We start from the raw sequence: 14,458 nt of genomic DNA, 5'->3' as shown, positions 1-14,458 counted from the left end.
TGGTATTTGTGTGAGCTAGCACACTTTTGTAAGTCAGAGAATGGTTTGTCTAACACTACAGAGCAGGCCTTTAAAAGGAGCTTCCAATTGGAGTTTTTTTTTTTCCCTTTTTTTTGTTTAAACTCTGCAGGGGAAGGAGGTTGAGTGGGGGCGTGGGGTGGCAACGGGAGTTCAGCACCTGTGCTAACATGTCCGACAAACTCTGATGAAACGAATAATGTGACCTCAACTGGGTGCACGTAGATATATATATATATATATATATATATTTCTTCTTGCTTCTCCCCTGTTATGCTAAAAGATCTCCCTCATGCTGAGACAACGTTCCGTGGCATGCAAAGCAAACACAAACACGGTCACAGTGAGTCAAAAGTCACAGATTTCAGTGATTTAGCATCAGCTCAGTTTCACAACATCGCTGCCTGCATCAGTTCACACCCACATAGAGGCTTTAGTGGATTAAAACAGTAACGTTTCACCCACCTGGTTTTACACACATGCGGCTTTCCCCAGTACATTTAAATCACTTACTCTATGAGTTTTCAAGCAAAGTGATGAGTTTTTTTGTTTTGTTTTTTATTAAGGTATACACAATGGAACTTGGGGATTAAAATAAACTGGAACATCTTTAAAAATCTTTTCTATTCAAAACTGTAATCCTGACATTTTACTGTATATACCTGGAATGGCAATTATGAACCAAATAGTAACATGTAACAAAAGAACTTACCCTCAACAGCAATGGATGAGAGACCCACCATTCTGCAAGATTAAGAAGGAAGCAAACTAGCTCCCTTATACACAAAATAGCTGCAGGAATAAAACAAGATATTCCACCGTCCGGTAAGAGATTTCCAGCTTCACTCAGTTCTGTGAAGCCTTTGTATTTGGAGGTTAGCTCGAGTCGGCTGAATTCACACTCCCTTTACCTCTCCCTTCCTCCATCTGATCTGTTATCTCTCTCCACCTCCCTCTGTCTACCCTCCTCTTTTTTTTTCCTTTTGGGGGGTAGGGAGATTGTGGTGCAGTGTGTGTGTGTGTGTGTGTGCGTGTGTGTGTAAGCGTGCTGGATTGCCCTCCACTGTAATCCTGGGGATTGTATAGCACCTGGGAAAGGCTTGCTGTGTAAACACACATGCCGGCTAATAGCTAACCCACATTCTTTATTCCTCCACATTCTTTCACCTGAAACCAAAGCATGGCTGTCCGGCCATCCAAACAAAATGCCAACCACTCGAGAAAGTTCAGAAGAGCCTACAGATATCCTGGTTACTGCCACTCTGAATTAAAGTAACTCCAACAGCACTCACTTTGACCTTAAATGCCCTACATCTGAAAACATGAACGTTGGTCGCTTTAAGAAATATCAACTTAAACATGACAGCGTTTAGCTGTTTCTGCATAGCGTAGGTAGACCTTCGAGAGTTCCACGTGGATGACTTGTTGCCCTGAGGCAGATTCAAGTGCCCCGAACATGACGCAGCATGCCGCCCTCAATCGCACACTCAGCCACTAAAACTACACAAACAGCCCTCAACATAGTTAAATCTGTCTCTTAGAACTGTAGGCTCTTTAGTTTTTTGTCCTACGACTGATGTAGGAACGGTTTCAAAACTGAGAGACGCATCAAACATGAACAGGATCCTCCTATTGGTTTAAGCTTAGCATCTTCTAAGTTGTTTTTGATCCTCTTTAATAAAGTTTCATTCAAGCAATAAAACTTGAGAAACAGAGGAAGAGCACAGTGATAAAACTAAAGCCAAGCTAAACCATGGCTAGACAGAGCAACCTCCAATAAAACTGGGCTGATCTGAAGTGAAACCTCTTCAGGTGGACAAAAGAAAACCGCAGCAGTTAAATCTTAAAACTAAATCAAATTTCCTTCAACACCTTGGAACTGCACACAGAAACTGATGTTTAGAGTTACTAATGCTAACTGTACACCTGCTAGGTGATGCTAAAGAAAAAGGCAAGAGTAAATTACTTCTGCTTTAGTTAGTTAATGCAAGTTAATGCCTTGACCAGAAACTAGGGTCTCTGTTAAGTTCATTTATTAGTATTATTTATCTCCTGCTTTCAACTCTCCACCACAATGAAATATAATTTTTGTTCTTTTAAACAGGTTGATGGCTTTTCTGGGTCTTTATGTAGCCATGTTGTCGAAAGTCTACATAGAAGCAAACAAAAACAAACAACTAAAAAAAGAGAGAGAAATTTAATAAAGGTCTTGGATCTGTTTTTTTGGATCAATGTGGGAGTTGCGTACTTTGAGTGATGCTGGACCGTTTCCAAAAATTAAATTGCACAAAAGCCAGAACTTCCCAGAGGCATATAGCGTTTCCCAACTTTTTTTTTTTTTTTTTTTATAAAATCGGCCCTGGCTGTGACAAATCCAACAGACACACCCTGCAACACTCGGTCACGGCCTGACAAGCCACTGCTTTCTGTGACTAGATGTGAACTCTGACCTCAAGAGTGAAACTGTGATCACACGTCGGCCAACAGGACAGCAGGAGGACTGCAGCTCACACTCAGCTGTAACACTCACACCCTTTTATCTCACACCCCCAGAGGTTTGGGGTGACCTCAAATGTTTCTTAAGTACCACATGTATAACCAAATATAAAAGCAGAACTACAGGTTCTCTAAGGCAAGCTGCTGTGGGAACATTTAAAGACGGTGCCATCTAGGTCTTTCTCAACACCTCTTTCTTTCCTATTGTCTTTGGAAATGTTGCACACACAGACTCTTCCAAATCTGACCAGGCATGAAAGAACTCAGCAGGTTGACAATCTTGTGGTGTCCAGAAATAATGTGTGGGAGTCTCTTTGTCAGCTGAAAAACATTACTCTGCTACTTTTTTTTTTCCTAGAGCAAGCATAATATTATCTCAGGTTAAGTGAGACATGGGAGGATTTTTTTTTTTTGTATGAGGGACAGAAACAGCTTGAAAATTGCATGAGGTTTTACTAAATACCACCGTGCAGCTGGAGTATGTCCAGTGCCGTGCAACATTATTTCTAACCCTTGAACTTTTTCACATTTTGTCACGTCGCAACCAATAACTTCTATTTCACTGGGATATGTTTTGTGAAAGACTGAAAGAAAGTATTGCAAGACGGAAAAGTTTAAAGGAAAATCATTAGAATTTCTTTTACAAAAAAATAATCTGAAGAGCGGGGTCTGAACATGTACACAGACACCACATTTAAGGTGGCATGTCTCTCTTCCCCAGTCCTTTCTGCAAAATAGCACAAGCTCAGTCAGAATGGATGGCAAATGTCTGTCAATATCAATTTTAAAGTTTTGCCAAGAGTACTCTTAGTTTTTGATCCCGGTTGTTCAAACCAGACGGCATAAGTTTGCCGTTTATGAAGATTTAATTTTCAGAAATTCTGGATTTCTTCACACCACATGAAAATGCTTTAATATAAACTACATCACTGTAGCTCCGGATGTATGTTTTGGGCAATTGTCCTGCTGGAGGATGAGTTTTTCGTCCCAGTCTGTGGTCTTTTGCTGCATCCAACAGGTTTTCTTTCAGGAAAGTATTTTGTTCCATTCAGGAACAGTCAGGGTTCCTTTCAACCCCGATTAGCTTCTTTGTCGCTGCCGTAGGAAACCATCCCGACAGAACGATGCTACTACAGCCATTTTCAATAAGGATGTAATTTTTGCACCACACAGCAATCTGCATGATGCAAAAAAAAAAAAATAATTCAATTTTAGTATCATCTGACTGAATCAGGCCGTCTCATATTTACTTTCTCTTTTCAGGTTTTGGCAGTTCTATGTCAAATTTTAATTATGCTAAAGTTTTATTTTTAATTCAACAAAATGATGAAAAATATACTTTTGCAAGGCATTGTGTGGTTGTAGACAATGCCTGCAGGATAGCAAAAACTGTTTAAGGAAATCCAAACTCTTAGTTTATAAACCACAACCTTATCGCACTCTTTGATCATATACAGATTAGTGAGGTGAATGCAGACAACTTGCAAAGAAAAATGAGGTAAACCATACATACTTAAAGTTTTTAATTGCATCAAGACATGTGCCAACCATGTCTCCTCTTAATAGCCTTTCATCTATCTTGATGAAATGCCCTTCTAGTGTTCTCCTAAGATTCCAGACATTTCCCGAGGGTGACGTTTTCTCCTCTCCTCTGCCGGTTGTCAACATGTCCGGGCATTTACAGGTCTGATAACTCCGGAGTCCACAAGTAAACACAGACAGTGAAGCTTCATTGGAAAGATAATGCATATCAATATAATGACTGCAACTATGACTTGACCGTCATTTTTCTTGGCAATTTACGTCATCAACTGGAGAAGAAGCAGATCTGCAGATATGGCGTTTTCATTTGTTACGATTTATGCAATTGTACACAATTCATACATATAATGTGTCATTCAATCCAAGTCTATGATCTTCGTATGAAATTACACTCGTGCAACATCTCTGTGGAACATATCACCCAAACATGGAAATGGAGATGCTCTATTCCCAGCATTGGTCTTTTTCAAAACTAAGCTAAGAGTCTCTGTAGACTAGCAGCAAATGAAAGTGAAGGAAAACATTGACTCTCTTATTTTTGTAGGGAAAACTAAATTAAAGGAATCCAATACTACAAGAAAATAATACCACATTCCGAGAGCGATCTCAAATTCCAATCCCCTGCTTATGCCATAATCCATCCCTCTCATTTCCAGTGTTGTGCAAGTTCAGTCACAAATTTCAGCTCACCCAGCCAAAAGCTGAATGATTCCGTGTTAATATTTCAACACTGAGAAAATCCCAACCACAACCATACCCCCAGAATGAACCATTTCACACTCATATATAATTTTTCATGACATAATGTCTTCCAAAACTGGCTGATAATTACTAGCACACAACGTCTTGTGGTAATGAGCACATTCGTTTCTTCGCTGCATGATAAACACCTTCTGTCTTCGATTCTTTAAATGTTGTACATCCGTTTGCCCCTTTTTGTTTCCTATATTTCCATGCTGCATTCTAAAACGTTAAAAATAAAGTAAAACATCTCAATAGGAATAAATAGGAAGACATTTCTTCACATGATCACTTTGAAAGTGCGACCATAACAAGGTCACACAGTGAGGTCGAACTTCTACTTTAAGAAAGCATTTATAAAAAGAACAAAACTACTAAAGTAACAGTCAAAAGACTTAGAGGTTTTCATGGAAATGACAAATATTTGATATTTCTATCACAATGATCAGCAATAGTATCAAATGTAACTGAAAATTAACAGTACCAATTTGTTTTGCCACCAGCTGAAATTCGTCGTGGACTGGTACAGTTTTGTTATTCTGAACTGAATTAAACACCTTTTAACTGTATTTAATAAAACACCATAATCTTAACATGATGTTTTAAATTCAATGATTACACTACTTGAATGTTGTATTTATGACTAGTTTCAGATTTATTTTTATTTTTTTAAAGCTGTAAAGGCAAGTTTCAGTGAACCCTTTATTGTCATTGCTGGTGATGTTTCCAACTATAAAGATGCTGAGAAAGCTCAATTTCTTAATTTGATGTCTGAAAATGAAGCTTCAAGCTTCATCCAAATGTTTTTTTAAGGATTTTAAATCCTTGAAAAAACAAGGATTTGAAAAAACATGATGTGGATAAACACTGGGAAACAATCCTGCAAGAGGAACCAAAGGCAAAAATAATCACAATGCAAGTTTGTTTTTCTGGTATATGAAAATCACCTGACAGAGCTATAATGTTGAGCCCATTGTTGCTTAGAAGAGTCTTTGAAGACGGCTCTCATTCTGTTCGCTGCCAAGAAAATACTTTCCCTCTCCTACATCAGCCAACCTTATGGGGTTGCCCCATGTGCCCCCTATAGAGATGCACTTCCTCCTTCTACCAATGACATCACCTATCAACCCCGGCCTTCTGTTTCCTCTTCCTGTCAGCTGACCCAATGCCACTTTAACTTCACCGTCTCTGGTGACCCCGTTCTCATTGCGCTGCTTAGATCCTGACATTAGATAGCATTGACTGAGTTATGCTAAGAGCTGTATTTCAAAGAGAGGACATTGTAATGAAGCTCAGTTTTCACAGAGCAAATACAGGTTGACCCCCTCGAGGGTGAAAACTACTTTCTCATAGTTTGGCAGCTGCGTTCATCATATGGCCAGGAATCTTAGACAAACATGTTAGGATCAACATACTACACCAAATGCAGACTACAAATCTGGCGCAGGGATAGAGACGACCATGTGGAAAAGCTTATTTTGTCTGGAAGAGCTGCAGAGGAAAAAAACAACCTCTCTCTCCCTGCTGTTTTTATTGAACTACGAAAGATGCTTCAGGATATCATAAAATACAGAAAAGACCCCATACAAGTGAACAAACACACAAAATGCTGTCATGTTGGAAGATGCCCAAGAATGCAGTCTGAGTTACTCCAGTCTCTATATTTTTTTTTTTTTTTTGGAAACCAGCAGCCAGATGCTATGCTCAAACCTACAAACTGACAATTCAGCAGATTTCATACCCTGAAATGCCTTTTCATTTATCAAGATCCTGCATGCAAACGGCCTGCATTCCGCCGCACAATTACTTACCCTTATCGCAGTTTTAATCTGTTTGAGGTTCGAACAAGGGCTAGATTCGTGTTGAATCATCATTGCTAATAATTGGTCAACTGTGATATTCAGCTAACTTGCAGTCACTTTGTAGGACAACCTTTTGGCTTAATACACTTCTCTCTATATTTAACTGGAAAACTCTATTGAGCGTCACACCAGAGAAAATTTTTTTTAGAAAGTCTCATAGCTAACAGGAAGATTTATGTGATGATGATGTGGAAGAGTTATTGGCTTGGGCACTCAATTGCTTAATCATTATTTTCCTTGGAAGGACAGCCTTTAGCCATTTGATGTTGAGAATGAGCTACACACACGTTTGTATTTTTACCCATATTAGGACTTTACATTGACTTTCATTCATTCTATGAGCTCAGAGTAGCAAGTTACTAATTACCAAAGAGCTTCATTGTGTATAGGGTAGGAAGTTTCATTTAAAGCAAGTCAAGAGTCATATGATAATTTGGTTCAAGACATAATTTGTGATTCCAGTTAACCATGTGTAAAATAAACAAATCATGAAACTTGTTCTCTGGCTTCATAAACTTAATTTAGATATACCACAATCTAATTATTAGTGTTTTAGCTGCACTTGGAACTGTTCGGGAGTTTTACTTGATCAACAAAATAAAATGCACACAGCTTATGATACATTTTTGAAAGTCAAGCCTCCAGACAGATCCGTGAACAATGGCTGTCAGGAGTTGATACCATGTGGAAAGGGGGTAGAGGGGTCAAATTCAGTCAGTTTGAGGCTCTCTGTAGCCAGTTTTATGCATTGCAAATGGTTCTTGGCAAAACAACGGGAATCATCTGTTAGCAGGTTCACTTGCAAAGGCATCTGCACAGCTGAAAGATCCAAAGGGCACGTACTTATCGCAAGTGTCTCATAAACTTCAAAAACTAATTGAAAGCATGTGAAGCGAAACAGGGTAGTTTTGGAAATGTTCTTCCTTCCCAACTCTTCTTTTATCATCATCCGTTCATATTTGCCCTGTGAGCAGCAATGCCCACTCTATAGGAGGAAAGAAATGCTGAGTGTAGCATGTCTACCATATGTTGCAAATCACCTGCACCAGGAACAACTATTAAGTGTAACATAAGTATAACAGCACCTGTGCAGTCGGTTTTAAGAGTTAAACGACTAAATAGGGGCATTAGGAAAATTCTACAAGCTAAATCAGACCTGCTTTTACTTCTAGCTTGTTATTTTGCATTAGCACACATTTTCTTCAAGTTGGGAGACACAACCAAGGCTAAGCAGCACCACATGGTACAGGAAAGGTAATGTCCATTTAAAACTATGTGAAAGTGTAAGAAACTCTGGATAAAACTTTACTCTTTATCCAACATATCAAATCTGATGAAATGACAGAAATCAACAGCTGGATATCAAACATGTCTGTCTTCGTGTTACTATGGTGACCCACTGGCAATCCATCCAGGGAAATTCCCTCGTTTCCGGCCCCCAACATTGGGAAAAAGAAGAGAGAACAGACAGATGCTTCAAAGTAGTCTGATAGCAGAATAGTCACACTGAACAGGTGGCGATAATTGCATCTGGGCATTTTCTCAATATGGCCAAAGGCTAAAAGGTCAAAAAGTTGATCAATATGAGGCGACGTCTGTCTGCTTCGGCTCCCTTCACTCCCTCGGCTTTGGCCCCATTTTTCATTTTTTTTTCCCCACTCTGATTTATTCAAGTCTGGGGTGGCATAGGGGGCTTGAGTCAGACGCTGCCAGACAAAGGCCCAACAGAGGAGTCAGTATAATTCAGATCCCCTATCTGCTCCGAGTGCTATGACATCACCACAATACTATGTCTCCAAGACAGAAAAGTATTCACATACTGAGAAAGATGCTATTTTGTAAGTGGAAGCGTAGCTTCACTGATGTTGAACAGACACACACACACACAGACACACACACACACACACATCAACATACACACAGAAAAACTGCCAACACTGGAGAAAAGGGCAGCTTTGTCTTCTTTTTGGATTTCCAGGGTTAGCTTAAAAGTGGGACTATCCACTGTCCTCGTTCTGATCTTTGAAAATATCAATCATTTTAGAAGTGAGTAGTCATTGTGAGTAGCTTGGGAAAATGATATACTCAGGAAAAAGTAAAAAAATAAAATAAAATAAAAATCAGACAAGGTGTTCTTCATTAGGCTAAAGTGTGATTTTATAGAGTGTGATTTTTTGCTTATGTATAGAAAACCTGTGATTTAGCCTTTAATTGTTTCATAATGTTGGAGTCTTATTAAAACTGCTGTACCCAGTGTTTTGTCAATGGCTCGATAAGCAAATTCTGCTTTATTTAAAAAAAAAAAAAAAGTGAAAAGTTGACAAAGTCTCTTAGTCACCAAGAGTTGCCATTCTGTTTTACGAGAACTGCCTTACTGTTGAAATGCTAGCTGCAGAAAGCTTCCAACAGAGTCCTTTCCAACCGTTAAACCTGCAGGCATACCTGGAATGGTAAGAGGAGGCACTTGAGATAATTGCTATGTTGCATCACATGGTTAAAGGGGAAAAACAAGACCCTTTAACAGTCATGTCAACGTTGAGAGTTCAGAATTTCATCAGAAACTAATAAAGCAAACAATAAAACAAATGGAAAGGTGTTAAAAAAAAGGTTTTAAATCTGCAACTGTCTCACATAGAAACACATAATCAGCCTTTTATCAACTCTAAAGACGTAAACCGAAGTGGATTAAAAAAAAAATAAAATAAAAAATGCGAAATTCAAAATATCAGAGCTTTTTATGCCTTTTGCAGCTTATATACTTTCCATAAAAACATTTAACAAGAACAGAGACTAATTTTAGAGTTCCTCCTCTGTATTCCTTGCATGGATGTGATGATGATTGTCTCGAGTAAAATTTTTTTTAAACCTAATCAAAGAGCACATACGATTAAAGAAAAGCATAATTACAAAGGAAGCATGTTTAAAGAAGTTTTTGTGTGCCGCCTTTCCTCCAGAACGTTCTACGCCATAGGCTTCACCCCCCCACTCCCACAAAGACCCTGAGGATTTACTTCCCCCACCGACGCATTACCATGAATCTTAGTAAACTGAGGCTGGTGTCAAGTAACATATGAACCCCCAACTGATAACAGGTTGGGTAGGTCCTATTCTGCCAAGTCCCTTCAATAAATTGGAACATTTTTCTGAATTGTTTGTATGAGTGTGCACGCACACCCCAGGCAGAGTCACCTCACCCTCTGGAACAGAGCAACTTGAAACACACTCTGCAGCAGCGCTGTGTGCAGCAGCAAATCTCCATAGAAACCCTATGTAAACAGCCATGCAGACAATGACCACTGCCTTTTACACAATGTACATGTGCACTCCCACATGGCCTACATCACAGAGGTACCCCTCCACACATCCCAGCCACATGAATTATAGTGATCTCCTACTCTTGTTGAGGAGGGGAATTCCACTTAGTATGGGCCTGCTCCACAATAATCCGTGATATACAGCTTTAACATGACGGGGCATGCGCGTATAGAGCACTGAGTGTGTTATTTTATTCCCCATCTAGTCACAAAAGAGTTTGAACATCTTTTCATGTTAAAGAGCATGTTGGTAATGTCTGATAAACCTCAGAAATCATAGAACTTCAACAACTTTATGAGTTTACATGGGAGGGAAATTCCTTTGTCTATACAGACTGGATTCCTGCAGACGATGTTTAAGTCAGTCAAGCTGAAATATGGAGGGGGACGTATCATGCGAGAGTGCTAGAAGTTGCTTTAATGAAGTCAGAAGAGTCATTACTGATATGTAAGCATTTATTTTATTTAGTTGCCTTTGGCAGTCACGGGCCCAGCGGCGTTAATAAAACACTCGAAACAGAACGGTCAACCAGAGCAAAAGGCTGAAACAAAAATATACCCAGGGATGTTATTTTGTTATTGTCAAAGCTCTTTGACCCACATGAAGCAAACTGTAAGGCACTCAGGGGCACTGAGCAATAGTTTAGCTAGCACTGACTACAATACCCACTGTGTTAAAATGCTGATGTGTACTTTTTCTTTTATTTTGGAGGAAAACAATGACAATGTTTGACTAAATATTAGCTTTTAATGAGTGGGAATACAGATTACAGAATATGCATGGAAGTAATTAAACAAATATATGGATATATAGATATAAGTGACAACACTGTGAGGTCAAGCGCCTCTGGCAGGATGACGACAGAAGACTGCATTTAAATGGTGCTCTTTAGCCCTGCTAACTGGAGTCACCAAAGCTGAAATGTGGTTAGCTGCAACCAGTTCCTTTGTCTTTTGTCTATCAAGATAAAGACTCAGCTATAAGTTACAAAAAAAAAAAAAAAATCTAGAACGTGATTGCAAGCTCACAGGTTCTCTATTCAGTGGGTATGAGCCACCCTGAATCCACCATGTGAGCAGTAAGGCATGGCTGGAATGAGGATTTCATATGTATGCAGCAGACTTGTGCTTGGAGTGACAATACATGCATTTATTATTATTTTTTTTTAACCTATAATAGCAAATTCTTAGCCTGAAAGAACCTTCACGTCACGTTCTCTGAAGCGTACAACGTGACAATAGCTAGAGCTGACCACATCAGCTGGACGAAATCACAGACAATCCCATTACCGATATGCATCTCTGAGGAGACGGCCTCTCCCCTGTTACACCTACTTGAAACTCTGCTATTTTTTTTTAAAGAGTGGACCATGAGACAAGAAGTAAAATCAAATCTATACTGCAGAAAAATACAAGTGCTTAGGCTTTATTCATGATATTTTAGAGAAGAAAACAAAAAAGTCCATCTAAAATTAACTAAAACAAAGTGGGAAAAAAAGATCACTGCAGAGGCTACCTGGTGACAGAAATAAAATGCTTAAAATGTAAGATTTATCAACAAAGTGAGACCAGAGCTTTAGTTTTGGTTAGGGGTTTTAATCTGATGCAATGATGATTAAATGTGTCTTTTAAAACAAACAGCCTGGCCTGTTTTTGCCTAAGGAGGCATTCAAAAGCTTGATGCATATCTGCAAAGTAGGCGTTAAAAAATACATCTAGCTGGCAAGGTAAGAATCTGTGATCGGGGAAACAAATGATGACAATTATCTCCATTAATGGAGTAACTGTTTCCCAGATTGATTTTCAGCATTTTGAAATCATTTACCTCTATGATTAGTCAATGCATTGCAGTTTCCATACCGAACTGAAGATAAGCTTTAAGTACAGTTGTTGGGAATTCTGTTTTCTATTTTCTGCTCAATGTAGAATTATCCATTTCAGATTTGATTAGAGAAAATATTTCATATTTTGGATAAGTGATCATTTTTTATTTTACCAGGTATCAAAAATGCTTCTGAAAGACTTTTATCATCTACCATCATCATGCCAGTCATAGACAATAGTATTGTTACGTCAAACTGCACTGAAGTCACATGCTCCGCACAATGCCCTTCTAAGGCTTCCTGCCATCATGGGTAAAAAAAAAAAAGCTGTACAACAGGTCTGAGAAGTTAAAAAAATGGTTTCTGATAATCAGGACAGATGTAACAAAGAACAAGGAAGTGGTACAAACCTGGTGCATGCACAAAATATCATTTAATCAGGGCAACTGAGGGAAAAGCCCACATTTAAGACAACTTCCACCAGGGGTCAAAAACTTACATCCTCGAGGGCCGGTCTCTTGCAACTTCTAGATGTGCCACTGCTTCAACACTAGGGCTGTAGTGATACAATAATCTCACGATACGATACACGATATTCTGCTCATGATACGATATATACTGCAATATTCCGCAAATGATACAATTCAATACACTTTTGCGATTTTCTGAAAGATTTTAGAGAGACAGAGTGATTTTGGTGACATTTTGACTGTTATAGACTTGGATTGAATTAATTTAACCGAAAACTGATTAAAAGCACCAACTACACAATACCTGGCTCTGGTTGGACATGGACACAGACTTAAAGTCGACAGCTGGACAAAATGAATCAAATAAGTGTTTAGAAGACATGTTTCTTTTAATTGAAACAGTACAAACTGTAGTTTACATGCGTTTGTAAAGTAAATAAAGTGCACCAAGTACCTGCTCTGAATAGTTTGATACCTTTTTAACCTTGACACTTAACATCTGAAGGAATCACTCTAAACCTGATGACCTAATCACTCTCCCGGCGAAGCAAGCAGTGAGTGAGCAAGGTGACAGTTGGATGTTACGATACTTGCGGATGAATATCGATTTTTTTCTAGGAAAGAAAATATTGATAATATCGCAAAATCGATATTATTACACAGCCCTATTCAACACACCTCAGAATTTGACTCAGGTGTGCCGATTCACACGTCTAAAAGCCGCACAAAAGCCATCCCTGGAGAACTGGAGTTGTAGAACCTTGAGTTACGCATTTATACACGATTGTGTGACTGTGAAAGATACAATTTCTATGACATTCAGAAAGATTCCAAAACATCATGTCTAGATCAGCTTTTTAAAGTAGCAGTGAGTGGTTAAGATATCCTATCTAAGATCTTATCTTACGGCGGACAGTAGATTTTAAGAAATATGTATCCGTCTGACGGGAACCTGGATCATAACAGTAGCCTTCACTCCCTTTGCCAACCACAGTAAGCAACATGACATTGCGAGAAGATGCGTATCGTCAACACTTCCGTATTTATATTAGGATGAATAGCAGGAAACATGGTGAATAAGAGTTGACTGCAGCAAAACTAAAGGTTGCTCAAGAAAACAAATGAACTCAATGAAAAGGTTTGGTCTTTTAAACATTTCTGTGCTCAGGTTAAGTTGGTACGACGTTGCTATGACAATCAAAAAAGACATGCAAGAGATCTAACCCAAATTTTCAAAGAATGTTTTAGAAGATTAGCGGCGCCGATGTCCTCAAAAGGTTGATATTATCTGTGACGGGAGACAACTGTTTCATTTCAGATCAATCTGTGAGGATCTGCTTTTCGTTTGCCTGCTTCTGATCAATACTATCTCAGTGGATCCCCCGCTCTTTAAAAAACGGCCAAAAAAAAAGATTCTCTTCCCATTAATCTCTAATAAAAATGCAGCTCTATGTTTTGTAATTGGTCATGTAGATTTTTTTTTAAGCATCAGCTGAATCCACCCAAAGTGCAAAATCTTAAAAAAACAAAAAAAAAAAAAACTGAAATGCTTTGTTGGGATTTAAAACTTCTCACTATGACAAGCTGCTACAAATACTTAAAAAAATCTATTATTTGTTATACCAACACTCACACAAAGGAAGCAATTTCAAAGCGACGCTTTGGGCAATTTGAAAACGCACCGTTCTGCTGTTTAGAGCAAATCAAGTAAAAGTAATCTACTCATCAACAGAGGCCTATCAGGCGACTTAAAGACAACATAAACAGTCGGCTGATCCCCCGGGACCACAGTGCGTAAGGTCTTGTGGTGTTTCCTGAACCACACGACTCGGCTAAGTTGCATTCTTGCGTGTGTGTGTGCTGTGCGCGCGTTTGTGTGTCAAGACAGATAGGAATGACAGATGGGGATTGTACACACCCTGGTGAAGACCTAAAGACTTCCTTCCTCAGATACACACCAAACACATTATCAACAATAACATGACTGAAATCCTTGTGCGCTGGTGATTTTAGGGAGGATAGAACAGAGCTAAATATGAGAAGGACAAGAAGAAGAAGTGATAAATGTCCCTGCAAGTTTTTCTTTCTGCAAAAAAAAAAAAAAAAAAAAAAAAAAAACCCTGGAAAAAAATCAAAAAGAGCAAAAAAACATTTTTCCCCCTTTCTCTTAAAAATATTTTATTTGGGGGGAA

The 14,458-nt window shown here is 38.8% G+C and overlaps 1 protein-coding gene across 3 annotated transcripts in view; it reads right to left on the bottom strand.

Moving 5' to 3' along the window:
- The window catches only part of afap1l1a (actin filament associated protein 1-like 1a), a 38,984-nt gene that overhangs the window by 20,324 nt on the left and 4,202 nt on the right, over positions 1-14,458 (bottom strand). Inside the window, exon 1 of one of the 3 annotated variants that reach the window (XM_015018701.1) lies at positions 731-958. The exons of 1 other annotated variant lie outside the window; for it this stretch is intronic. In XM_015018701.1, coding sequence (XP_014874187.1) covers positions 731-761 — 31 coding nt within the window. In that variant the 5' untranslated portion in view covers positions 762-958. Of the gene's footprint in view, positions 1-730; positions 959-14,458 lie in introns of those variants that run through there. One more of the 3 variants, XM_015018700.1, reaches the window with a different exon arrangement.

This window comes from Poecilia latipinna, unplaced genomic scaffold (genome assembly GCF_001443285.1).
Source record: "Poecilia latipinna isolate Pla-1442-1.1 unplaced genomic scaffold, P_latipinna-1.0 Scaffold2308, whole genome shotgun sequence".
Classification (NCBI taxonomy): Eukaryota; Metazoa; Chordata; class Actinopteri; order Cyprinodontiformes; family Poeciliidae; genus Poecilia; species Poecilia latipinna.
This window is presented reverse-complemented; position numbering and strand designations above follow the sequence as displayed.